Source organism: Thamnophis sirtalis, unplaced genomic scaffold (genome assembly GCF_051295495.1).
Source record: "Thamnophis sirtalis isolate CommonGarterSnake01/CBP01778 unplaced genomic scaffold, rThaSir2_p1.2 scaffold_5, whole genome shotgun sequence".
NCBI lineage: Eukaryota > Metazoa > Chordata > Lepidosauria > Squamata > Natricidae > Thamnophis > Thamnophis sirtalis.
In genome coordinates this window covers 78,358,167-78,385,407 of record NW_028261385.1, presented here as the reverse complement: position 1 = coordinate 78,385,407, position 27,241 = coordinate 78,358,167, and the positions used below count along the sequence as shown (strand labels likewise).

Sequence of the window (27,241 nt, the reverse complement as noted above, 5' to 3'; positions counted from 1 at the left end):
ATCCTTCCTGATTGGCTGAGCTATACAAGAAACCTAACCAAAAATGGAAACAAACACTGTCAAATCCCACTAGGGATTTAACCAACTTCATTATTTTCTCACCTTAGTAGCCTCAGTAGCCATGGTTCACCATGTTGCCTTGCCTTGTTGTACTATCTCCCCATTTTTTGCATTCTAAGTCAAAGTCCCCATTCTATCCATCAGGGACATATCTTCACAGCTTGGAAGATTTGATTCTGTTACCTTTCTGGAACATACAACAGGTTACACTGACTTTTTGGAGACCCCCACCACAAGCTTTCCTATGTAATAATTGTGCAGGAAAATCTTTTCAGGTCTTAACGATCTCTCATAATCACTTGGATTCCAAAGTGCAAGGAAATACAATGCCTGGAATCCCAGGCTGGACGTAATAGTGCAGATCAAAATTCCATAATTTCATAGGACAAACTGAATAGGCAGTGTATATCAGTCTGTGTGGGAAGCATACAGGATACCAGCTTTGCCATTGCCAAAACAAGAACAGATGGAAATTCACTCCCACTCCAGAAAGGATTGCTTTTTTAGCTCTTTATCTAGGACAAGCAGGAGAAAGAGGTGCAAGAATTGGAACACCAATTGCAGTATAAAAATAGACCAGCAGTTGCTGGAATTCTTTCATAATGGCTTCTTAGCTGTTCTAAGCTTATGGGCACGAGTGTTTCTTATTTCTTACCTGTAATGGAAGTATCCAATTGTTCTTTTTCTCAGGGTTCATTAGCTTCATTAATCTGATGCAACATAAATTATAATTGTGTAACATTCAGAGATTATATCATGATATAGTTATAGACTACAATCTGCTGCTATATGGAATATTGTCGTCTGTCTGTCTGTCTATCTTATCTATCTATCTATCATCTATCTATCTATCGTTTGAGGGATTGGGGCTAGGAAGTAGTATTACACATACATTGCTCTCTCTGACCCTAAAATTTGAGAGGGTAATACTCTATAAACTGGATGAAGTGTTTAGGAATCACAAATATTTTATGTTAAATAATTAGTCAACACTCATCATTATTTCAACGTAATCTTGCCTAAATTGAACATTGAGAATCTTACCATATTAAACAACAGAACAGTATTAGTAATGATGTAAGTGTAATGAATTTTTTTCTATTTGTGCATTTTTAGGGCTGCAAAAATGGACCTTAAATGTGCTTTGGAAGAGTGTTCAGTGGCAATAAATTTATTTCTTAACAATAAATTTTCAGAAGCTTTGGAATTACTTCGACCATGGTGAGTATTGTTTGCTGGAGAGTTTTTATCTAGTAGCTAGAAATGTATTTAAGGCCTCTCAATAATATAATTTCAATTTGCCTAAAATAATTTGTTTTACAACTATTTAATCCCATTCTAGTCTAAAACATAATTTTTTAAACTATCGAAGAAGGGTCCCTAAATTTTGCCCTAGGCATGATAGTTAAATTCAGACTTTTGAATATCACTGAATATAATTTTTCACCTGATTCTGTTTCCCAGCAGATGCTCAAGGATTTCATGAAACAATATTGTGTTCTTTAAACTAGTCTTTTGTTATAAACTGCTATTTTTTAAATGAACTTTTAACATTTGTATTTATTTTACAAAATATTTAAGATTTATTCATTCAGACTTGCCATTTTGTCAAAAAACAAAATGTCTTTTTGTTTTCAGTGTTTTATAGAGTTGTACGTTTTTATTCTTTTTGATATAAAAATACTAAATTTTAATTATTAAAAATGGTATATTGATTTCTTGCCAGAACTTACCTCATTAGATAATTACTTTTATGGGAGAGAGGTCATCACAATATTGCAAGGTTTGGGTCCCCCAGGAAAAAAGTGTTCCTGATTATTTCACTTAAAATTAATATTTTAGCTCATATTTTGATATATACTGGAATTCATATATTCTTTGAAAAGCAAATAACAAAGGAGATTGGACTTCAAAATAATTCCCAAATAAAATGCATAATTTAAAGAATTTTATAGGCTTGGCTCAAAATGTTATGTTGAACCCAAAGTAGCATGTTAAAAATAAACTATTGTAAACATTATGTAAAATTTCACTTTTGTTTTTGACAATCGTAATTGACTTCCTTATCACTGTCTTTATATTTTATTTTCAAAATAGGTCTAAAGATAGCATGTACCATGCCGTAGGTTATAGCGCTATATTATTTATGCAAGCAACAATGACGTTTGAACAACAGGATATCCAAATGGGACTGTGTACAATTAAAGAAGCTTTACAAACTTGTCAAAAGTAAGATGGAACAATTTTACGACATTCTTGCAGGATTGATATAATCAGGATTGGTATTATTTCATTATGTAATGAAAAATATGTGTTTGTTTGTATCCTGCCTTTATTATTTTTACAAATAACTCAAGACAGCGAATATATCCAACACCATTTCTCTTCCAATTTACCCCACTATAACAACCATGTGAGATGAGTTGGGCGGAGAGAAAGTGATTAGCCCAAGGTCATCCAGCTGACTTTCATGGTAGAGCTCTAGTTAATTTGGAAAGAAAAAAGTATTTGTTATTTTAACGAGAAAGCTCAACATTTTCATTACTTATTAATATTTATAAGATTTTTATAACAATGAAGTTGGATGAAAAATAAATGGCATTTTTCAAATTTTAAATCTGCTGTTGAGTCCATTGAAAAATAAACCTGGATCTATTGTCGTTGCCCTCCCGTTTTCAAAATTAAATAATATCTTTGCTGCATTTTAAAACTTTACTACAGATATCTTCAGATGATACTGCAGTAGCCAAGTAATTGAGATAACTCTAGAGCTTGTACTACCTATCAAATCACACAGTGCTAATCCATATAACCTGCTTTTCCAAGAACAAAGAGAAAAACTGCAGTGTAACTAGAACATTGGGTATGCCGATTCAAGGTAGCTTTTCAGGTTGCAGCTAATGGTGAATGGGGGTGGAATTTCACTAAGGGAACCTGTGTACTGTGAGAATGACAAGATTTAAGGAAGCATTACTTATTTCTGGCTTCAGGATTGAAGCACAACACAGCAAAGCAGTTGTGTGGAAGTATCCATAATCTTCTGGTTCCATTTCCTTATTCCCCTTTGTTTGCTTAGCATCATGTTATTGGAAATTATTTGTGCAATAGTACAATGTGTTTTCTGTAGATTCAGTAGAGCACAACTTGTTTAGGATTCTTTGTTTTTATGATAGTTGCTTTAATTAAACAACATGATGAAAGTTTGTTTTTCTTATTTATGTCAATATAGGTTTAGAAAAAGAAACACAATGGTGGAATCATTATCCAGTTTGGTTTCAAAACAGTCTGTAGATCAGCTGAGTGAAGGTAAGAATATACAAGCAGACTTCCCATGATATTTGAGTTTTAGTCTATTTTGCAAAAAGTTGTATATATTTTTCACACATATAAACACATACATGGTGAAAAATATGTACAACATTTGCAAAATAGTCTAAAACTCAAATATCATTGGAAGTGGGCTTTCTTTATTTTTATTTAAAGGATGTTTAACTTTTTTGTTTCTGTAGAAAGAAAAAATCCTGCCCAGATTATCAGCATATCAGGGTTCTGTTTTAATCTGCCTTGGGAAACTTTGGTGTCAAAGGGTGAGAATCACACACAAACTTTCTGGATGGCAAACTGTCCCAATCTTCATCCTTAAAGATCCAAAAACCATGGGAACCTGAAAATTGATTGTCAATAGTTAATGTTTTATAAATCTTAACATTTAATTTGAATATTGGTTTAGATGTCACTACATCGCATTCAATTAATAGGCCCCTTTCATTTCCTTACACTGGAATAATGTGGAGGGCATTATGTGCACAAGAAGACGTGCCAGAATATAATTTAGACTTCAGTATTAATCTGCTTTCTAACTGACCGATGCTACGAGCTCTGAAATAACAATCCTTATAAAACATCTATAAAACACTTAAGTCTGGCAATGAACCATGTAATAGTTTTATTATTGCTGAATTTTACACAGTAATTTGGAATGATGCACCTTTGAATTTGCTTCCTTGTTCATCTATATCACATTGTGTAAATATCAAAGGATTGCAGTCTAGTGATTACAGATAGTCTGCGACATAGGACAGGTTGCTTTATGGATGTTCAAACTTACATCAACCACCCACAAAAACTATTTATGGCTTTTGTGTACAGCCACTAGGTCCCCACAGGCCTTTTCTTCTTCCCAAGGGTTCTGCAGGCCTTAAGCCTGATTCTACACCACCAAGCCTCACATTACCTTTTGAAGAGCTCTGGAGCCTTCTGCAGCACTGGAAGGATCGCTTATAGCCCAATTCTGGAAGTTCCCACCATGTTCCCAGTGGCCACATTGAATTCTGATATGATGACCCTAAGTTTCACAAAGCAACTTACAAACCTGGCAGCTAAAAGCCAGATTATAGATCAGGTAAAATTCTCCAAATATTTGCCTATGAATTTTTATTATTCTACTAAATACAGGGCACATTCACATTACATCAACCAAAATGCATGAAAAATAAGAGTTATATAGTCACATAGCACAGTCAAACATCATCATAGGAAATGTTTTATGCTATTTTGTATGATGTCATAATTTTATGATAATATTAAATATTTTATAACATTTACCAAATTTCAACTCCATGGGAGTCCTTGATCCCAGATTTTGGACATGTTCGATAAATTAGCCCATTTGAGATAACTATATAATATAGGGCATATTATATCTGGGCAGTATTAATTGTACAGTGTTTTAATGTCCCTCATAGTAGTTCTTAAGGGCATATAAAAAAACCCCATGTGAATTACAATTGGACCCTTCTGTATAAAGGCCTATTGAATCCATACTTCATATCCTGCTGCTTAAATTTTATTGTTTTATAAGGGTGCAATGGCTTATTTTATCACCACTCATTCACCAAAGTGTCCAGACAATTCTGATCTATTCCATGTTAAATACACAAAGAAGTACTCAGTTTCTATGAACATGGCCTAATATGGTTACATGTTTGTAAAACCTAGTGCAATTTGATTGCTTTGATGATCTAGTTCTAAAACAATTGTTTCCCATTGGATGTTGATTTGTTGCATTCTGATTAGTGACCATAGTAAAGAACCAATGTTGCTAATGGTAACTGTGTCCTTAAGTGTTATATGTTATATATTGTACATGTCCTTCTAAGCCTTTCATGTGTATTCAGCAAGCTTTCCTGAACAATTGGAATGCATGGCATGTATATTTATATTTTTTTGTAACCAATACAGTACATATTTTTGATAATATTTCTTCTTTATGTCTTAAGAACTTTAAGAACTGCCAAAAGAGTTAAAATGTCATCATTATTTCTGCAGGCTGAGTGTTAGTTCTCCAAGTAAATATTGGTGCAGTAGTTTCATTCTGTGATTTAAAACAACAACAACAACCAAACAACTTATACCATCACAACATAAAATGTTTTCCAAAATCCTGCTTTAGATTTCAAGTACAAATTTTAAAATTAACAAGCCATGATCTCCTTGACCTCTATACCAGTATTGGCTTGGTTTATTAATTATTTTCAGCTTTACTTAGAATTATTTTTATCAAAGTAAAATACTTAAAAATATTTGGGCTACCAGATAAACTAAAAGTGTTTCATTAAAAATAATGTATATTATAGAAACAATAAAATAACATTAACATAAAGCAAAACAGTTTGCAAAAAAAGAAAAGGGACACGTATGTTCAGGGTTTGGTTAAATAATAGGGAGAAAAGATAACTGGTTAGAAAAAGAATATGTAATTAAAGGCTAAAGTAAGAGAAATAATGTTAGTTAATTTTTAAAAAACAATGCAAATGTGAGAATACTGCAATATTTTGTGGAATGCCTTTTGGTTTTTAGCATTTCTTGCTTTAATAAAAATGCTGGGTACTAGATATATACACATACACATACATTTTTCTTTTTTAATAGAGGAAATGCATGCAGAACTCTGTTATGCTGAATGTTTACTGCAGAAAGCAGTCCTGACATTTGTACAGGTAAATATAGTATACAAGTAATATAGTTTGTGTATATATTGCCAATCTATTAGAATATAGGACTCTAAAAACAAATTTTTCTTTGGTATCTCACTACTGCCTTTTTGAGGCAAGAAATTTAGATACAAGTATGAATTTATTAATATTAAGACACAGAGAAAGATTAGAATTTCATTTTGTGCATCTACTTTTTAAATCTTAGATGGGATTTGTGAATCTCAGTGAGGTTATCTGGCAAATTACCTTTAAGTACGCACATCTTTTCTTATCCATGAGATTCTTCCATCAAATATTACAGAAATTTGGAAGCAATAAATTCTGTATGCATACTATAATATTCAGAAATATTGTTGCCCAAATATCTTATATGGAGCTATCACTTGCTTATATACAAGATTGTCTTTCCAGTTTCTAGAGTATTAGATGTGACTGTGTTCTTTTTGAGATGTTCTCATCTGAAACACATTTAATCCTGCTTCATATACAGACATTATCAATTTCTTCTTTGTTTGCTCGTGCTTTGGAACCAACCTGTTTGCCTTTCTCCTGTGCAAAGTAAACATCATGCTACATTATAGATACAGTAATGACTCTTGCCATTTTATTTCCTATAATGATAGATGGGAAAGCCTTTTAACCCATCCCATAATCATGGATTCTAAAATGTTTTTCTGGCCAAATCTGACTTAGTTTCCATATTCATCCACATCTTCTGTATATGTGTGATTTAGGAAAAGGTGTTGAGGATTGGGTTCTGCATTGGAATGCTGGTAACCAATTCCAAAATTGTGGCTCTTATCGAAGAAATAACATTCTGACTTTGAATATAAATCCTATTTACACAGTTGATTAATATTCTGTCTTCATTGGTGAACTTTGCTTTGCTATCCTACATACACAATTATATAGACGTTTGATAGTGAGATTTACTCCTTGGGTTCCAAAAACAAACTTGCAAGAGGGCATTCTTTATCAGATTTAGACTCTGATAAAGAACTGCAATAAGGAAGAACTCACAATACAATCAAACAATAAAGCTAGGACATGATATTCTTTGCCTGTTATGTACTGAAATATCAGATCTTGCTAAACAGGCTTCTTAGAACTTGTTGAGTTTGGCAACTTAATTATTATTCAAATGATACTTATTTGATGAGAAATGTGTCTGAAAGCCAGAATTTCTACAATTAAGTCCTCTCTCTTAATCTTCAGTAAATATTTATGCAGGATCATCCTTGTAAACTGTCAAAGAACTTTGCAAATAGTAAAACAATTGTTCATGATTATACTCTATTGAAGCTTTTGTACAATCCTTGTACTCATAGAACTGAAATATGTGTTCAGAGTCAAAATCTTTAAATATTTATCAAATGTTTTATCAATTTCATATTTAGGAATATCTTTAAAATCAACAATACAGCCTATTAAAAATAAGTAGGATTGTACTTCATTGAAGCTTGATGTAGTTCCTATATTTTCAAGATGAGCATATTTGATATAAACTATTAGTTATTACTAATTATGAATCATATTGCATTATACCATTCATATACTAAAAATAGAATCATACAGAAAATGTAGCTTTTGGGTAAATATAACAAGTGGAAATTGCTGAAGAAATCAGTTTTCTAATCAAAAGAGTCTGGAAATGCCAAGCTTTGTTGTCTGTTATGTTATTATTGTAACTAATACTATAGTTCTTGTTATTTTTATTATCATTTACTTTTAGCACCATCTAGTGTTATCATATGTTACTTCAATTTGTTCCATAATGTTTTATTTCTCAGTGATTTCTTTAATAAAGTCCCTTGGTTAAGAATAGCTTTCACATTCTTTTATATATATTTAGGAGTGTGCATGTATGAACATTTAATTTGTAAAGCTATTTTCAAAGTATACGTTTTATAGATATATTTATTCATTTTAAAATTCCATAGATGAGTATGATGTATACAACTGTACTATTTTATTCATTAATTAATTAATTTAAAGTTTATTTTTCTTCCAGGATGAAAATATGATCAATTTCATCAAAGGTGGCTTGAAAATCAGAACAAGTTATCAAATATATAAGTACGCTCCTAAAGAATTTCACTTAGGCTGTGTATTATGTCTATTTGTGTTTTATGTTTCAGTAAATTAATTCCCCATCATAGCTTGAAATAGTGCGAGGAAATTTCCTGGATTTAAAAAAGAATGTCATTTTGGCAATGATTTCAGTCTTGCCAGATTGAAGACAAGAATAGTTAAATAATAATAATAATAAAGCTATCTATCTATTTATATATTGTTCTGATACCAATGGTAATTGCTTGTGAATTTCTTTCTATTAGCAAATCATTTCCATAACATTATCAAAAAAATTGCAGAGATGCAGACACCAGGAATTAAGCTTGGCTCAGTGCCATCCTTATTACTAGATATGCAAACGGTTATGGCTATATCATATACCGTACTAAGCAGGGCCACAAGATGTCTAGGGTTACTTCCAATTGTGTGATTCTGCCATTTAAAGTACACAAGTTATTATACAAGCCACAAAATATTGTGTTTCTATATAAAGAAATATGATCTTGGGGTAGACATGTGTGAAATTATGCAGGCATGGTGTGGATATCTCCGTGACCGCCTCCTGCAACATACCTCCCAGCACCCAATAAGAGCGCACAGGGTGGGCCTTCTCCGGGTGCAGTCGACTACACAATGTCATCTGGCGGCTCCTTGGGGGAGAGCCTTCTCTGTAGCTGCCCCGGCCCTATGGAACGATCTACCCCCTGAGATCTGGACCCTCCCCACTCTCTCGGCCTTCCTAAAGTCTGTTAAGACCTGGCTGTTCCGGCAGGCCTGGGGCTGTTGATCTTGATTGTGCCCCATTAAGATCGAGAATATGTTGTGTCATTTTTTAATTCGCTCTGTCTTGCATTTTAACTCTTTTAGTATTTGTTTTTTTAAAACTGTTTTTATGTAAGCCGCCCAGAGTCCTTCGAGATTGGGCGGCATACAAATCCATTAAAATTGAAATTGAAATATGAATGAATCTACAAAACGGTATCAGAAATTATAAGCTCCTGGTTGTATTTTTTTCCATTTCTTCCATCCATTCAAATTAGCTAGGGATTGTAGCTAATATCAGATTATAGATATATGAGTGTGTGTGTGTGTGTGTGTTTAAAAAAACCTGGCTTCTGATTTTAAATTAGGTTATCAGGAATTATAGAAAGAAATTTATAAAATACAAAAAATAACCCTTGTGAGAGCTTGTAATAGTCTTTTCACCTTTCTTTCCCCTTTATGCCTCCTTTTTCAGATTTGTAAATTTATAAAGATACTAAGTAAGCATTTAATACACTGTTATTACAGTGTATGTAGGCAGATACTGGGTGTCATTGGTCAAATTACTCTGAAATCACAGATTTGGGATTCTAGAATATAAAATAATGGAAATTGCTTGAATTGATGTGAATTTTTATGGTAATGTTCTGGCAAGTATCTGTACATTTAAATTTAGACAAAGATGTAGGATAGGCCTGCATCCCTGAGCAGTGAGTAATGTGGCCCCACAAGATACAATAAATATTAAAAAAGGAAGTTTGTTATTTATATACATTAATTATATTATATGTTTCATATGCAACCTAAGACAATTCCTCTTCACTCATTGCAGTCCAACCAAGTGACACCCATGATGTAGGGTATAGCATGATAAACTAAACCTTTAAAGTAATAATAGTTCATATTATCATTGCTGTTATTTAAATTAGCATGATTTGTTTTGTTAATCAAAAGGGAATGCCTTCACGTTCTGCAGATGACCCAAAGCAGCAAAATCAGGAATGAAATATTCCACCAATATGAAGGAGGTGTACAACTAGGAATAGGAGCTTTCAATCTGGTATGAGTATTCCTTCCAATGTGTAATCAAACTTCTTCAAATTTCATAATGCATCTTTGTGGTTTTACTGTTTTATTTGAATGCAGAACTGCCTGAGAGGTTTTTTTTTTTTTTAATTATTTTAAATTTATATGGTTGTTCCTCTCACCATGGCTCTGGGCAGAAAGCAAGTTTAAACAAGTTTAAACAAAATCTACAATATAAAACCATTATACAATTCCCCACATATAATTTTAAAAAATGCTGAGTGTAAAAAGCATAACATCAAGTCATTTGGACTTTATTAATGTTATCTGAAGATAGTGCTGAACATTTTTAAAGCTATTACGCAATAACTTAAATATTTGTTTTTCCTGCTGCATTAAAAACAGATGGAATCTTTGTTTTTTTCCTTTTTTGCAGATGCTGTCCCTTTTACCAGGAAGAATTCTCCGACTTCTTGAATTTATTGGGTTTTCAGGCAATAGGGTATTACATTTAATTTCTATTGTTATGAATTTTTAAAACAGCTTACGAGCTCTGCTTATCAGGACAGGAATAAATAATGGATGCGTTTGGATCATCTTTGGATCTCATTGACTATCTAATTATAGGGCTATGAGAAGAAGGTGACACAAAGTATTTAAATCTTTAGTTTTAAAATCTTCAACATTTTTATTACTATTGCTTTTAATAAAGCAGATTTTACAAATAATGGATATAATTGCTGTCACCAACTGCTAAAAAAAATGTTATATTAACAGAACTTACCCCTTGACTTGTTTCTTTGTTTACTTTCTCTCCTTTCCCCAGTGAACAATGTATATATTTCCTCTCTGTCTCCTGTCTATAGCCTTGTCAGAATGGGACAATGTGCCACAACCAAATTGCTAGTGTCAACTTGCCATGGCCAACTCACCACAGCCAAATTGCTGTGGGACAACTCACTGGAGGACAATTTAACAATTCAATTTAGTTATTCAAAATGAAATATTTTTTTAAATTTTTGTCATTCACATTATTTTCTGTCCCTCATTTGGCATCCTTAAATGATTCGATTCCACCATTTCTTTGATATTAGTGGCAAGTTGGATGTAGTGAGTTGGCTATGGTGAGTTGACACTAGCAAGTTGGTTGTGGCCCATTGTCCCATTCTGACAAGGCTATAGAGACAGAGAGGAAATAGATACATTGTTCACTGGAGAAAGGAGAGAATGTAAACAAAGAAGGCTATGGTGAAATGTCATAGGCTTAGCCCTGTGCTTGAAAGTGGAGAGAAAACAATGGTATATCCCATACTGACCTCACCTCACTCCTGGGAATGAGGTGTGAAGGCTTGAGGGGGGCCTTTATGTGCATTCACTTGAACACAAAAATAGTTGCGTTTTGATTCATGACCCTTTTTTATTTAGGTTGTAGATCACATAGGGAAGGGCTGTCAAACTCCCGTCCTGTGGGCCGGATGCGTCATGCGCTGGCCATGCCCACGCCCAGTTTAGCGAAGCGGAAAATGTCTCGATATGTCACAATATACCACCATGATGACATGAGTTTGACACTCTTGACATAGAGATTTCTACTCACACTTCAGCATGAGTACAAATCTCTACAACAGGAATGTCAAACTCTCGGCCCGTGGGCCGGATGCATCGTGCACTGGCCATGCCCACATCTGGTTTAGTGAAAGGGGAAAAGGTCCCAATATGTCATGTGACACTGTCATGACAATGTGAGTTTGATATCCCTGCTCTACATGATCCACAACCTAAATAAAACAGAGTCATGGATCAAATAATATTCAGTCCATTGAATAATCCATAAGACCTACATGACTTCACTTGCAAATGATACCAATATAGTTGGAATTCTACCTTGCTGCTGTGTTCATTCAAATTTCTTTTTTGTGTTTTCTTGAAATTATTAGCATTTATTAAAATAATAGACTATTGTGACTTATATTGTACAATTTTGTGACTGTTGACAGGAGTTTGGTCTTCATCAGTTACGGGAAGGAGCTTCTGGTCCCAGTTTACGAGCAATAATGTGTACTTTTACCTTGCTGCTATATCATACCTATGTTTCATTAATCCTTGGTAAGAATTAAAAGTGAATAACCACGTGAAAAATAATGCAGTATATCACAAATTCTAATATAATTCTTAGTATTTATTTGTTTTGTTTGAATTTTCAGCAACACTAGTGGCTAGGTTTACAGTATAGAATGAATTTAAGATTAATAAATTAGTTAACATTAGTGACATTTATTCTGCCCTAATTAACTATAATCTTGATAAAAGAAAGAAGGGAACACTTTTTTTTACATAGGATAAAAAGTGCTTGCTCCCACGTTTTTTGCTATTTTAACATTTGATAGAAGCCTGCCTGTAGCCCACCTTTGGAGGGAAATAAGAATGACAAATCAAATAAATGTTCATTTATTTATAATTAAAATGTAGGATTTTTATAAACAATAGTGTGATGGATTTGGAATTAGGCATGCCAATTTGAAACATCTTGATGTCATTCAATTCAAAGCATTTAGGAATTCAAATAACAAGAATGCAAATTAAATTAGCCCTGAACTTCCTATGGTAGTATTAAAACATAAATATCTAATGTATCAAATTAATTCATATTTAACATTTGCTTCAGATGTTTGGAAAAATTAAAAATAGTTTTTAGTTTCTTATCTTTCTTCATTCACACACTTTTTGAAGATAAACAGTTTCATCAGTACACAGAATGGGAGATAAGAGATTTTTATAGAATTGGATAACTAAATAATGATTAAAACTCCACTACTACTGAAGTTATTTTGATAAAGAATGGGTTAAAAGCTACAACTTAATTTTAAAGGAGTTCAATCATTCTTTCATAAATTATCTAGATCTCATTAGGGAAGAAACATCTACTGTATTTAAAAGCAATCTTACATTAAAAACAATAGGTTCTTTTGAAATTAAAAAAAACCCCTCTGGACAGATAATTATAGATCTGAACTCAAATTTATTTGAAGCATTTTATTGCATATATTTCTTATACTCCCAATGTTATTTATTTTAGATTTAGTTAAATCTGGTCATTTATTAACTATATTAACACTTGATCATCTTTCAAATGTTGATTCAGGATAGAAAAATAATACTTGTGCTTTGAGAGGGAGAGAGATTTTCATTTCCTTTGGCTTTGTTCCTACTTCATCTTTCGTTCTAACTATGGTCCTGATACTTCATTTCATTAAAAGAGCATGAGAAAAAAAATCATATCTAAGCATTAAATCTTGAAGTTGTTTTCTTTATTTTTTTAAAAAAACTAATGTTTGATAATATCTTTCAGCGTTCTGTTTCACTATAAATGTTTTCCTATACTGTAATCTTTTACTATACCAGTTGTCCTCAACTCTCAACCACAATTGAATCCAAAATTTCTGTTACTAAGTAAGACATTTGTTAAGTGAGTTTTGCCCCATTTTACAACCTTTTCTGACACCATTGTTAAGTGAATAATTGCAATTGTTATGTTAGTAACAGTTAGTTATGATTGTTAAGTGAATCTGGCTTCCCCATTGTCTTTGCTTGTCAGAAAGTCACAAAAGCTGATCGCATGACAGCAGGACACTGCAACCATCATAAATATATGCTAGTTGCCAAGCATCCGAAGTTTGATCATGTGACCATGGGGATGGTGCAACTGTCATAAGTATGAAAAATGGTCATAAGTTACTTTTTTCATTACTGAAGTAACTTTGAATGGTCACTAAAAGAACTGTTATAAGTCGAGGACTACCTGTACTATGATGACTTTTATTACATTTCAATAAAATAGGTTTTATTCTAATATTGTTTTATAATAATACTATATATTAATTGTATTCTAAAAATACTATATATTAAGTATTGTTTTCTAATAACACTATATATATTAATTAGCTTTTATGAATCAATGTATTATATCGTCATCAATACTGAGAGAGGATGTTGATATTTCTACAGGAACAGGGGAAGCCAATCTCATTGAAGCAGAGGCTCTCCTTCAACCTTATCTTCAGAAGTTCTCGAAGGTTTTATGATTTCGCATTGTTAAGTATTTTTTTTTACTGTGGTTAACACTTCTACCTTACTAACAAAGTTGCAATCTTTTCCAAGGGTGCCCTCTTTCTGTTTTACGATGCCAGAATCAACATATTGAAAGGAAATTTTGAAAAGGTAACAGCAGATTGCCCCTTTTTAAAATAAAAACTGAGGTTCTGCGTTAGTTATAAGAAAATCTTGCTCACAAGCTTTAAAAGAATCAAAGAAAGGAAAAAATGGAGGAAAAAAGGAAAACTTGAGCACTGTTTGGTGAAATGCTCATAATGATCAAATTCAGTAATAACATTTGACAGTGGAAAGAGCCAAAAACAAAAAAACCAAACAGCTGTTACTCCACCAAGTTAGGGAATATCAATATCAATGTTAAAGTTTACTTTCATAAGAAGCAAGTCCTCATATTTTCAGTTTTTCATGTGAGATGGCAAACCCTCATAAAAGTTTAACCTATGTAAGAATCAAATGTATTCTTTTCTTTGCTAGATATGACCATTGTTATAAAGCCGTCTTAAACTTTTACACAGGCTTATTTTACTGGCAATTAATTAATGTCCATTCTGCCTTCCACACATAACAGCAAATTGCAGTTGTTTGCTTGAATAGTCTAAAATAATGAACCATAAAGTTCATTATATTATTTTATCTATCTTCTTATACAAAATGAAAATAAAACACCATAATTTGAATGAGAAGTTTACTTTTATATGGTTTGACTTTTTTCTCCTTTTAAATTCCAGGGTGAGATAACATTCCTGGAGTGCATTGCTGCTCAGCAAGAGTTGAAACAGATCCATCATCTCTGCTACTGGGAACTGATGTGGTGTTACTCCTTCCAGCAGAACTGGCTTCAAGCATATCGGTATGCAGATCTGCTTTGCAAAGAAAGCAGGTGGTCAAAGGTAAATGGGTAACCCAGTACTGCTGTGAAGTGGTGAGAGCACTTCATGCTTACACAATGTACCATCATAAAAGCCTCCCTGGGTTAAATACTCAAATGTTATTCAGCTCGACATTTGTTTAAAGGAAATCGTTAATTGTAACTGATTTTTAGCAACTGGGAAATTGGCAAAGTGGAAATTATAGTAACCACCACTGAGAAAAAAATGCTTTGCTAGACAAATATGTAACATAATAATATATATAATTGCTAGACAATTATGTAACAAATTCCAATTTATGATTCTTTTTTCAGTAAGATGGCCCCTTGCTTTTTCCTATGACCTCATTCACATTGCCAAAAAAGGCGTCTTAAACATGGGCATTTCTAAGACGTCACAATTATGTCAAAACAATTCATTACTTATGTCATCAGGCAAATAACACAATTATATACAAGATGTCTGACGCAAGTAGATAATTAGAGACGCTAGTGGTGTCAAGAAACTTTGTCATCTACTATCTCCCCTTTTGCTTACCACAGGCACCTGTGCTTTGTGTAGCACAAAACTTTGAGGGCAATTTTAATGGAACAATAATTTGGCTTAATACCTCTGTGATCACGCAATGTGTACAAGGAAACAACTGTGATCAGATACATTGTAAGAAACTATATATTGAATATTTTTATTCTATTTTGCCTAGGCAATATATGTATTCCAGAAAGCTGCCATTTTGCTTATGCTTCCTGATGCTGATGTGAAAACAACAGGAGAAGATATTGTAGCTTTGTTTCGGTAATACTTTTCAAAAGAAAAGAATTTATTTAAAACTTGATCTTTTAAGCTATATCTTGAAAATTTCATCTTTTTTGCCTACTATTATTGCCTCAAAACTGCTCATTTGATAATTTATTTGTAACCTTATGGTTGGAAGGGGGGGACCTTTCCTAAGGGTTTGCTAGAGAGTTTTCTCTGCTACTTGAATTTATATTCTAGAGTGGATGATGGCATATAAAATAAATTCTTGACATGTCCTACCCTTAGTTAAAAATGTTTCAGCCATTGCTCTTATCTTGATTATCTAGAGATAATTATAATTAATTAAAAGTTTTCACATCCAATGTGAGAAATCTGCTGATCTCTCATGAGACATTTTTGGGGAATCCATATTGCAACTAAGACTGGACACATTTGTTACTAAAATCAAGATTTTGCTCCATTCTGCTAGAAAGTTCCTGACTTAACTTTTAAAATTTGGGAAATTAGCTTCATTAGAGTAAAATACTTGGAGTTCCTTGCATGAATTTTTTTGTCATTCTATTAATCAAATTGCATACTTTGGCCCTTACAAATTGTACTTTCGATATAGTTGTATGTAATTCAATAAGATTTGTCGCTTTTGAAAACATATACCTGTATTTTTCGGAGTATAAGACGCACCGAGGTTTTGAAGAGGCAAATTTTTAAAAAAGTGGGTAGGTAGATAGAAGGAGAGAAGGAGAGAAAAATACAGTAGGTAGGTAGGAGAGAGAGAGAGTAGTTAGATAGGTAGATAGATAGATAAAGGAAGAGAGAGAGAAAGAGAAATAGAGAGAGATAGAGAGAGAGAGAAATACAATAAGTAGGTAGGGAGAGAGAGAGGGTGTAGGTAGGTAGGTAGGTAGGTAGGTAGGTGGATAGAGAGAGAGGAATAGAAAGAGATAGTGAGGGAGAAATACAGTAGATAGGGAGAGAGAGAGTACGTAGGTTGGTAGGTAGAGGGAGAGAGAGAGAGAGGGAGAAATACAATAGATAGGTAAAGAAAAAGAGAAAGAGAGAGAGAGAGTAGGTAGGTAGGTAGATGTTTCCAGGTGTATTTATCCATGTGCTGGAGAAGGAAATCTCTGACAATCTGCAGCACCTAAGACTTTCTTTCTGCTGGCACAGCACTTGATCAATGTAATTCTCATCAATCAGTTAAAGAGCTTTCCAAAAGGGAAAAAACGTTTTTACACTCTGCAAACCTCCCAAAAACGACCCATTTTTCGTGAAAATGGCCTCTTTTTCTTTTTAAAAGGCAGGAATAGCCTTGGGGGACTTGCAGAGTGCAGGGTGGGGGCCAAAAACGAGCAAAAAAGGCCCATTTTTTATGAAAACGGCCTGTTTTTTGTCAAAAAAATTGCATGCATAGCCTTATGGAGGCTTATAGAGTGCTGCTGGGGGCCAGAGGGGCAAAAAACTGCCCATTTTTTGCTCATTTCTGGCCCCCGCCAGCCCCCAGGAGCTCTCTGAAAGCCTCCATAACGATATGCACGGCCATTTTGGTGAAGGGCTTTGGGAGGCAAAAAAAATGCTGTATTCGATGTATAAGACGTACCCAGATTTTCAGCCTCTTTTTTGAGGCAAAAGTGCATCTTCTACTCCGAAAAATACGGTAAACATGAGACATCTTAGGAACCTCTGTTCTTTCCTTATCTATGGTTTATTAGTTGGAATGCTTTCATAACAATCTTATCATTTTCTTTTCCAAATATACAAAAAGAGAGCCTAAAAAAGGATTTAACATTTTTTACATTGTAACTTTTCAAAGAAATTTTTAGATTTACTACTGTGGAAGCATTTTGTCAAGCATGTTTGAAAACCTTCCTGTCTACAAGACAATAAGCTAAATGTTGTTCACAAACCTTTATTACTAGGATCTACATGAATGATTTCAATTCACTGCTTCACCTATCAGATTAGATTGATTGTTTTGATCCTTTTTCCTTTCCAGTGATATTTTCTTTTGTTCTTGGTCTTCTGTCTCTTTCATTGCTTTCTTGCACATTTTTGAGATGAAATTTATGTTCTATAGTGAGGTCTTCCTACCTGGAGATATCATGATTATGGAATTCTGCTAGGGTTGGCACTGATTCTTTAGAGCAACTTGGCAAATTGAAAATGTATGGACTTCAACTCCCAGAATTTCCCAACTCTTAGAATTTTCTCAGAACATGTTGGCTTGTCAGAACAAGTTACCAAGGTTGAGAAACTCTGCTTTACATTTTTCTGTATCTTTTAAAGACTCATCTGTTCATTCAAAGTTTCATTTGATCTATGTTGTTGTGTTTAATGTACTTTCATCAGTTTAATTTGCTATAATTTTCTGTGATAGTCTTCCATTTTTATTTCTAAAATTACACAGCAAGTAATAAATATTATAAATTAAAACTAAAATATCTCTCTAGGCTTTATTATTCAGTAGAACTTATTATTGGTTTAGGGATTGCTGAAATGGAATCAGTAAAGCAAAAGTCAACAATGTGAGCTCTCCGTGTCTAAAGAAAGTACTGTTTTCCCTCTTATAGGCAAGTAGAAGGCTTAAAGCAAAGAATTGCAGGAAAATCTATCCCAACTGAAAAGTTTGCTGTGAGGAAAGCACGACGCTATGGGACCTCTCCTCCTGTGAAACTAATAGTGCCTGCTCTGGTATTTACAGCAGACTTACTTCAATCATCTTTTGAGTGACAGAGTAAATATGTGTTTGTGTGTATGTATAGTACATAACTAAGGAAAATTAGATTCCCATTTAGCTTTATCATGGAAAACCTAATTTATTTATTAGATAAAGCATAGAAGAAATCTATCTATTGACATTTCCTAAACATTGTAAGATAAACTTAGAACTGTATGATCTTACTGGAACTTATATATCAATGTACTGTTGCTTGCCATGTGAGTTATAATATTTCCAACTCTTGAGAGGCTAGGTATTGAACATAAATTATTAGCAAATTGTGCAGAATATATATTCTAATTAATAATGTAATATGTCTGCCAAGCTCATTCCCTAAAACTTTGGAGATACATAGATACAGGATCTATTCAATTTCAGTCTTTGTTATGAGCCAAGTTACATAATAAATATTAAAGGAAGCATCTATAATTTACAGGCTGCTACAATTATAATCAACGTGATCCTATTTATAAAATATTTTATCATTTAATATTTCATAAATATAGATTTGTGCTGCAAGTAAGTTATATGAGTATTTGTATACTTAGATTTTTATTCCAGTTTCCAAACAGGAAAATGTTCAAGAGGACAAATGCGAAAATTAAAATCTAGCATTTTTTATTGAAAAAGTATTAATTTTAAATTTGCAATTTTTCAGGATGTGTATCATCTTCATATCTGCTTCCTTTATATTAATAATTTCTTTTTAGCTAGATTCAGAGAATATATTTGTTACATTTTAAAGTTCTGCTATTAATTTACACTGAAAGAAATATTAATGCTAAATGCTAAATATTTAGCTTTATTCAGAAGTAAATAGAAAACTTATTGTAAATAAGTACTTTTCATTCACTGACTCCTTTTTTCAGGAAATGATGTATGTCTGGAGTGGGTTTTCAGTTCTTGGAAAGAGAGCTGACTTCACTGAAAATATGTTAATAACTATTGAAAAAGAAGAAACAATTTTAAAAAATGAAACCCGTGAGTTTTACTTTGATTTATAAGATACAAACTACAAAACAAATGTAACTGAGTATATTTAAATATTCTATGAAGAAGAGAGACATTTGCATTCCTCTGAATTTAATAAACATATATTTTATTTATTGGATGCTATATAAATACCTGTTCTTTTCATACACTCCCAATTCTGATGAATCCATAGAAACTCACATTGATAAATCCTACCTTTACACATTGCTTTTGCTTGATAATGTTAAGCAAGAATCATATTTTATACACACATACACTCACATACATAAAAAATGTATTTAGAATATTAATAAACTCAGTTTTCCATATGCTAGAAAAAAATCCTCTTGTTAACTATACTTTTCATTCTTTCAAAGGTTATATAGTCTTAAGTTGGTTGGCAGTAAATATGAAACAAGAGCAAGGTTTTGTTGTGACAATAGATGTTGACTGAGCCTGGCTGGTGTGGTTTTTAAAATTCTAAACATGCAATAACAAAGGGTTAGAGAACTCTTGTTGTAAATAATAATACAAATGATCCTCTGAGTACAACAGAAATATGGTTTTCAAAGCAAAACTGATGATGCATTTTGCTTCAATTTTCTATTACAGGTAGCAAATGTAATAAAAATATTATGCAGGGAGACCCTGTATCAACTAAATTATCAAATATTTCAAGGCTATATAAATAAATACTAAATAGTATTTAAAATATTAAATTCATCTTTTTAAACATAGAAATTAATAGAGCCATTTTCATGATTTCTCACATGTTTAATACTGTGTCTTTTTCTGCAGCTACCATTTTGACCAATAATTGAATATGAATTAAGGAAGGGAAGTGGGAGAATGATAGAAGATTTGCTTTATTTTGGAACATTCCAGTATTAAGATATACTTTATAGATATTTTGCTTTATACTGGAATTAAATATTACTAAACAATATTTTTATTAATTTTGTTACTGTATATAATAGATATAAAATAGATATAAAACTGTTAATTACGGTATTTGGCAATTTGTTGTATTCACAACTTTCATTATAATAGATGTAATTTTAAACTCACTTATGTTTAATTTTCAGATCACACTGAATTTTACATGGATGATGTATGTTTGCTACAACTACTAAAAGGATTGTGTTTGAAGCATTTAGGAAGACTCTTGCAAGCAGAACTCTGTTTCAGTCAAGTTATTCAAAGGTGAACATTGGGAACAGAATTTTAAGATGCAATAATATTCAGTAACACAGAGAAAATTTATTAGAATACTTCAATTAAAGCCATTAGAATGTAGCATTTAAGAGACATATTTGTATCTTTCCCTAAGTTAGTGTCTGACTTTATTCTTCCACATTTTTCCCTAGCTGACAAAATCAGTGGGGGGAAAACCCAAGGGATCTGGGACATTTTTTCTTGTATTCATGGTTGTATTGGAAAATAGGAAAAAGGGACAGGAACTATTCAGGCACATATGTGGAATGCTTGCTTACCCTTCTGCCTCATATATATATTTAACTATAAATGGAATTTCATCCAGATGGATTTTCATCCATCACTAGGTGCAAAGCTTCTTGGTGTCTATAAGATGCTGAGGCTGGTGTTGACACACAAAAGGAAAAAAAAACCAGTGAGTTCATGATACCATTCCATATTCATCAGGTCAAGTAAGTCATCTAACCACTGCCTGCATGAATAATAATTTTCACCTTTAGTTTATGGGATGGCACAAATATGAGTTGCTTAAAGTTTATTTATGTATTTAGTTAGCGGTTAACATTTTTTATTCCAATTACCAGTAACTTTGGGCAGTTCCCCCCCCCCCAAAAAAAAATTGCTTTCTTTTCTGACAAAATTTATGTTCAACCGAGGAGTTGAAAGTTTTCCCTGCGTAGATAAAACTTCACCAGTCAAATGGATCATGAAACTTCTGCCGGTGCAGAGTTCCTTCTTTTCAACTGTCCATGTTGGGTGCCTTCTATTGGAATTTAAAACTTTCCTACCAAAGTATACAGATGAAACTCGAAAAATTAGAATATCATGCAAAAGTTCATTTATTTCAGTAATGCAATTTAAAAAGTGAAACTAATATATGAGATAGACTCATTACATGCAAAGCAAGATAGTTAAAGCCATGATTTGTCATAATTGTGATGATTATGGCTTACAGCTCATGAAAACCCCAAATCCACAATCTCAGAAAATTAGAATATTGTGAAAAGGTGCAATATTCTAGGCTCAAAGTGAAACAAGGATTGTACATAGAACAATATTGGACCTCTGAAAAGTATAAGCATGCATATGTACTCAGTACTTGGTTTGGGCCCCTTTTGCAGCAATTACTGCCTCAATATGGCATGGCATGGAAGCTATCAGCCTGTGGCACTGCTGAGATTTTATGGAAGACCAGGATGCTTCAATAGCGGCCTTCAGCTCTTCTGCATTGTTCGGTCTCATGTCTCTCATCTTTCTCTTGGCAATGCCCCATAGATTCTCTATGGGTTTCAGGTCAGGCGAGTTTGCTGGCCAATCAAGCACAGTAATCCCATGGTCATTCAACCAGGTTTTGGTGCTTTTGGCAGTGTGGGCAGGTGCCAAGTCCTGCTGGAAAATGAAATCAGCATCCCCATAAAGCTCGTCTGTGGAAGGAAGCATGAAGTGCTCCAAAATCTCCTGGTAGATGGCTGTGTTGACCCTGGACTTAATGAAGCACAGTGGACCAACACCAGCAGATGACATGGCTCCTCAAATCAACACAGACTGTGGAAACTTCACACTGGACTTCAAGCATCTTGCAATGTGTGCCTCTCCATTCTTTCTCCATACTCTGGGTCCTTGGTTTCCAAATGAGATGCAAAAGTTGCTCTCATCAGAAAAGAGGACTTTAGACCACTGAGCAACAGACCAGGTCTGTTTTTCTTTAGCCTAGGTAAGACGCTTCTGACGTCGTTTGTTGTTCAGGAGCAGCTTGAAAAGAGGAATACGACATTTGAAGCCCATATCCAGGATCCTTCTGTATGTGGTGGCTCTTGATGCACTGATTCCAGCCTCAGTCCATTCCTTGTGAAAGTCCCCAACACATTTGAATGGCCTTTTCCTGCCAATCCTCTCCAAGCTACGGTCATCCCTGCTGCTTGTGCACCTTTTTCTTCCACACTTTTCCCTTCTACATAACTTTTTTATTAATGTGCTTTGATACAGCACTTTGGGAACATCCAACTTCTTTTGCAATTCCCTTTTGTGGCTTTCCCTCCTTATGGAGGGTGTCAATGATGATTTTCTGCACAACTGTCAGGTTGTGATTCCTACTGAACTAGACTGAGAGACCATTTAAAGGCTCAGGAACACTTTGCAGGTGTTATAGCCTAATTAGCTGATTAGAGTGGGACACTTTGAGCCTAGAATATTGCACCTTTTCACTGTTGCCATAATCATTACAATTATGACAAATCACGGCTTGAACTATCTTGCTTTGCATGTAATGAGTTTATCTCATATATTAGCTTCACCTTTTAAGTTGCATTATTGAAATAAATGAACTTTTGCACGATATTCTAATTTTTTGAGTTTCACCTGTATAAACATGGTTTAAGAAAGGCATAAGGTAGCTAATGTAACTGGTAATTTTTTATAGATATATTCAATGAAGTGTTTTAACAAACCTTTTTTTTGGTCCTTAATAATTTGTCTATTTGCATTTTAGTGAGAAGCAATTAAAGTATGATACCTACTTAGTTCCATATTCAACATTTGAATTGGGTCTTCTTTATAAACAACAGGATGAAAGACAAAAAGCTGTAAGATTTATAGAAGCTGCAAAGTAAGTAGTAATTATTTTATACAACTATAATCAATAAATATATAAAATATATTGTTTTCAGCTTGCTTAAATACTTTAACATAGTTACTGCTACTGCATCCAAATAAGTTTGGTTCAAGATATCTTGCTGATTGAAAAAAAAAAACAGGAAACATTTATATACTTACCTCTTGACACAAGAGATCAAACTATATTTCCAAATGATTAAGCTACTTTTACATTAGAGAGGAAGCTTGCACAAATGCCAAAGGTATAAAAGCTGTTGCAGGAGCCCGATGGAGAAAACAGTTTAAGAACACACTCTCTGAACTGAAAATAGGAGAATTGACATTAAATTTCAAAGGTTTCTTCTAGAAGATCTTATAAACTAAAATACAACCATCTGATTACTAGGAAACTTGAAACTTAGATATTTGAGAGTAAAAATTAAGGTGGGATTTCTGTATTTGAGCAAGAACTAATAGAGAACATTGGATAATGAGAGTATAGATTGGGACAGTGTTTCACAACTTTGGCAACTTTAAGATGGGTGGACTTCAAATCCCAGAATTCTTTAGCCAGCAGCATGCTTAAAATTTAAAACATACAGGTAGTCCTCGACTTATAACAGTTTGTTTAGTGACTGTTCAAAGTTACAACAACACTGAAAAATTGACTTATGACCACTTTTCACATTTATGACCATTGCAGTAGCTTGACAACTGGTTCATATTTATGACAGTTGCAATGTCACAGCGTCTTGTGATCATCTTTTGTGACTTTCTGACAAGCAAAGTCAATGGGAAAGCCAGGTTCACCAAATGTGGCAAGAACAATTATAAAATGGGGCAAAACTCACTTAACAAATTTCTCAAATTTGAGAAATTTTGAGCTCAATTGTGGTTGTAAATCGAGGACTACCTGTAAAATATTTCTACTGGAAAAATCTCATCCATAATTTCTCTCTTTGATTTTATTGGACCGGTTGGGGCATGGAAAATGACCAAATAAACTGAATATTCTTTTCTAGAAACAATTACAAGGACTATTCCATGGAATCCAGATTACATTTCAGAATCCATGCAGCACTTAGCAGTATGAAAGTGACTCCTGCTCCAACACCATGATGCCTTCTGAAGTTGTTGTCTAACATGTCTGTACAAGTTAATGTTTAAAAGCCTACAAAAATCATGTAAATTATGTAACAAAAATGTAGTTTATATTTTCTATCATTTGTGATAATTGAATGTCTGCCTCATCATTGTGAATGCTTCTTTTTTCTATGCTTCATTTCCATATTTCTGCTTAACATTTAAGAGGAAACCTATTTTATTTATAGAAAGATTAATGCTTGAAACAATAGGGGAATATTAAAAATTGCTGGTACAATAAAGAATAATTCAAACATTTATTTTTTTATGGAAATACTAATATTGTTTATGCATGAAACTGTACAATACATTTGGTAATAGTTTCAGCATTGCCTAAAGGGTTGTATTTCTGCAATACCTTTATTATGTAATAGGATTAAAAAAATTGGCTGCTGGTAGCCCTAGATGCTGTATCTGGATTTGAAGCTTAGTTTTACATACCAAAGACCAAATTACCATACTGTAGCAAAAATAATGCTTCAAGTCATTTCATGAATGTTAGCTTGCATTCAGTGCAATATCCTGACCCAATCTCTAAAGATAGTTAGGAAAGGACTTTGAGTTTTGTTCAATAACCTAGGAGTGTTTTTAAAATATAGGACGAAAATATTTATCAGTGAAAAGGGTTATAGTAAAGCAAAAACCAAACAGTAGAAATGTTTCAGTTTTTTGTTCCATTTTATCTATTTAATTCAGCAACCTTGCAGGGAATTCACTATAAAAATATGCAGCTAATGTTCTGAAGATTCTTATGCCCACCTCATCAGAGGTGGGATTCACTTGCCTTTCCTACCGGTTCGCAAATGTGAATGTGTGTGCACACACTAGCTTCGCCCGCCCGCGCCTCATCGATGCATGCGCACCACCACTTGCGCATGTGCAGTGCTCACATTACGTCGGGGTGGGTCAGCGGAACCTCCCGCAGCCGCTGCTACTGGTTCGCCCAAACTTGAGAGAACCAGCTAAATACCATCTCTGTCTCTCATTAACACTGGAGGTCAGCGGGTTTGATTCTATTTTCTTCCATATATTGCAGCAAAATTCTCAAATCCCAATTTCATATTTCTTATGAAATTGGTATCCATAATGTTTATTTAGCATATTGTCTTGATCAGATTTTTAAAAATGTTTTGCAGAAACTAGTAATTAAATATTTTTATTCTTCATCTTAGTCTCTTTTTAATATATATGTGTTACGTTGCAGTATTTTATGTCACAGAGTCTGGAGGCAAATGACCATGTTTGAGGATTTATAAATGTTACCTGTCTAGGTTTAGTGTTTTCCCATAAGAATAAAAATGTGACTAATCAAGAATGTCTATTTAATGACCATAACTGTCTATAAAAGATATTTATTGGTTTCATACCTATTATAGCTGTTTGAGATTAGTTTTTTTCCCCTTGTTTTTGTCTTTCTGTATTTAAATTATTTTATCAGCTGCTAAATGAATTGAAAAGCTGGGCTTTTAGAGTTTTTTTTAAATTGTCAAAACTGATGGACACACACAAAGTCCATGTTCATAAGCAGCTAGTATAGGAACACAAGGATAATTTCTTCTAGCTTTTGTAGCACGAGTTCTTATATGAATGGGTTTTTTCCCCATTAGCTCATTGCAATGACATTTTGCGTGTTTACTATATTTTATTCTACATCATCTTTTTCCCATCTATTCTTTTACTCAGTTTTTAACACCTTCCAGTTTGAAGAAGAGCACACTTTGTATATAATTTTCCTACATGCTTATACTCTAATTAAGAACTAATGGTAAAACCAATTTAACTGAGCAAATGTGACTTTTATACTTTTAGTCTGTGTGACACAATGCATGGTTAATACATTATTTCAACTAATTACAAATTTTAAGTGTTTAAAAAGAGATTTAATTATTTCTTAGGGATCTTTCATACATCTAGAACAAAAGTATTCTTCATTTATCATAACAAATTGCCATTCTTGTGTTTGTTTCTTTGTCCAGAGTTTCCCATCCAGAACTCTGTGAGTGTCACTAGATAACTTATTACATTTTGTTAGACAAGAACATGGTAAAAATGTAGTCATTTCTAGATTTAAAGAATTGAATGTTAAACATAGGGATATAGTTAGGCTTAAATCTGTTTTACTCCAACTAAGTTTTGCATTAAAATATTACAACTATTCTATGGTTATAATCTCTATATTAACACTAATTCTTTTAGTGTTATGTTGCTTAGATATCCACATTCTGCATTACACCTTTAGTAAGAGCTACAGTAATTGTTCCCACCTTTTGATAGAACCATTAGGAAATATTACATGTTTTTATAAAAGAAGTTACAAAAGGATTTTGTTCGTGTATGTTATAGTGGCTGTGGTTCCCATTTGACTTGCACTGTAATCGAGGCCAGGAAATAATATATTAAATAGATTTAGAAATTTTGCTAATTGCAATAAAACAGTCCAGCTTCTATCAAAATAACAATTCATGCTCTGGAACTGATTTTAATGTTCAACTACTGTGGATGTTAATTGGCTACTATTTTTCTTGTCTTGTTTGCACTGCATTTTGTAAAGCTGTCTCAAATTAGTTTTAAAAATTGAATAAACTAAAATGTAAACTACATTTATTTGGAAACAATGCTATTTTGGTTAAGCAGAGCTTAGTTTTAAGTAAGAATACATAGGATTTAATGTTGATTGCAGTATAGCACAAGAATTACAGTAGTGTTTTTGAGCAGAATTTGAAGAGAAATTATATCTAATCCTTCATGTGAGTTGTCAAAAGTTTTGTTATCCTGCCTTTCTGTGATAGGCAACAGAATAAACATGTATTTAAATAATTCTGCAGAGATAAGCATTTCCATGACTAAATAGGTTGCACATTCAATTGCAAGAAAATTGCCAAAGTATTTTTAGGAATGTGATAGTATATTGAAACTATAAATAAATAAATATTCTCAACAAGCTTTCA

General features: G+C 33.1%; 1 protein-coding gene across 4 annotated transcripts in view; it reads left to right on the top strand.

Annotated features, from left to right (window-relative positions):
• TTC39B (tetratricopeptide repeat domain 39B) overlaps positions 1–27,241 on the top strand; it is an 81,985-nt gene extending 54,744 nt beyond the window's left edge. For all 4 annotated transcript variants that reach the window (XM_087716090.1, XM_087716091.1, XM_087716092.1 and 1 more), the window contains 17 exons: positions 1,177–1,281; positions 2,158–2,289; positions 3,290–3,366; positions 5,992–6,059; positions 8,068–8,132; positions 9,846–9,951; positions 10,354–10,419; positions 11,915–12,023; positions 13,923–13,990; positions 14,076–14,135; positions 14,756–14,917; positions 15,600–15,691; positions 18,223–18,343; positions 19,241–19,352; positions 20,429–20,546; positions 23,047–23,163; positions 24,173–27,241. In XM_087716090.1, the coding sequence (XP_087572216.1) occupies positions 1,177–1,281; positions 2,158–2,289; positions 3,290–3,366; positions 5,992–6,059; positions 8,068–8,132; positions 9,846–9,951; positions 10,354–10,419; positions 11,915–12,023; positions 13,923–13,990; positions 14,076–14,135; positions 14,756–14,917; positions 15,600–15,691; positions 18,223–18,343; positions 19,241–19,352; positions 20,429–20,546; positions 23,047–23,163; positions 24,173–24,269 (1,675 nt within the window). In that variant the 3' untranslated portion in view covers positions 24,270–27,241. The remainder of the gene's footprint in view (positions 1–1,176; positions 1,282–2,157; positions 2,290–3,289; positions 3,367–5,991; positions 6,060–8,067; positions 8,133–9,845; positions 9,952–10,353; positions 10,420–11,914; positions 12,024–13,922; positions 13,991–14,075; positions 14,136–14,755; positions 14,918–15,599; positions 15,692–18,222; positions 18,344–19,240; positions 19,353–20,428; positions 20,547–23,046; positions 23,164–24,172) is intronic.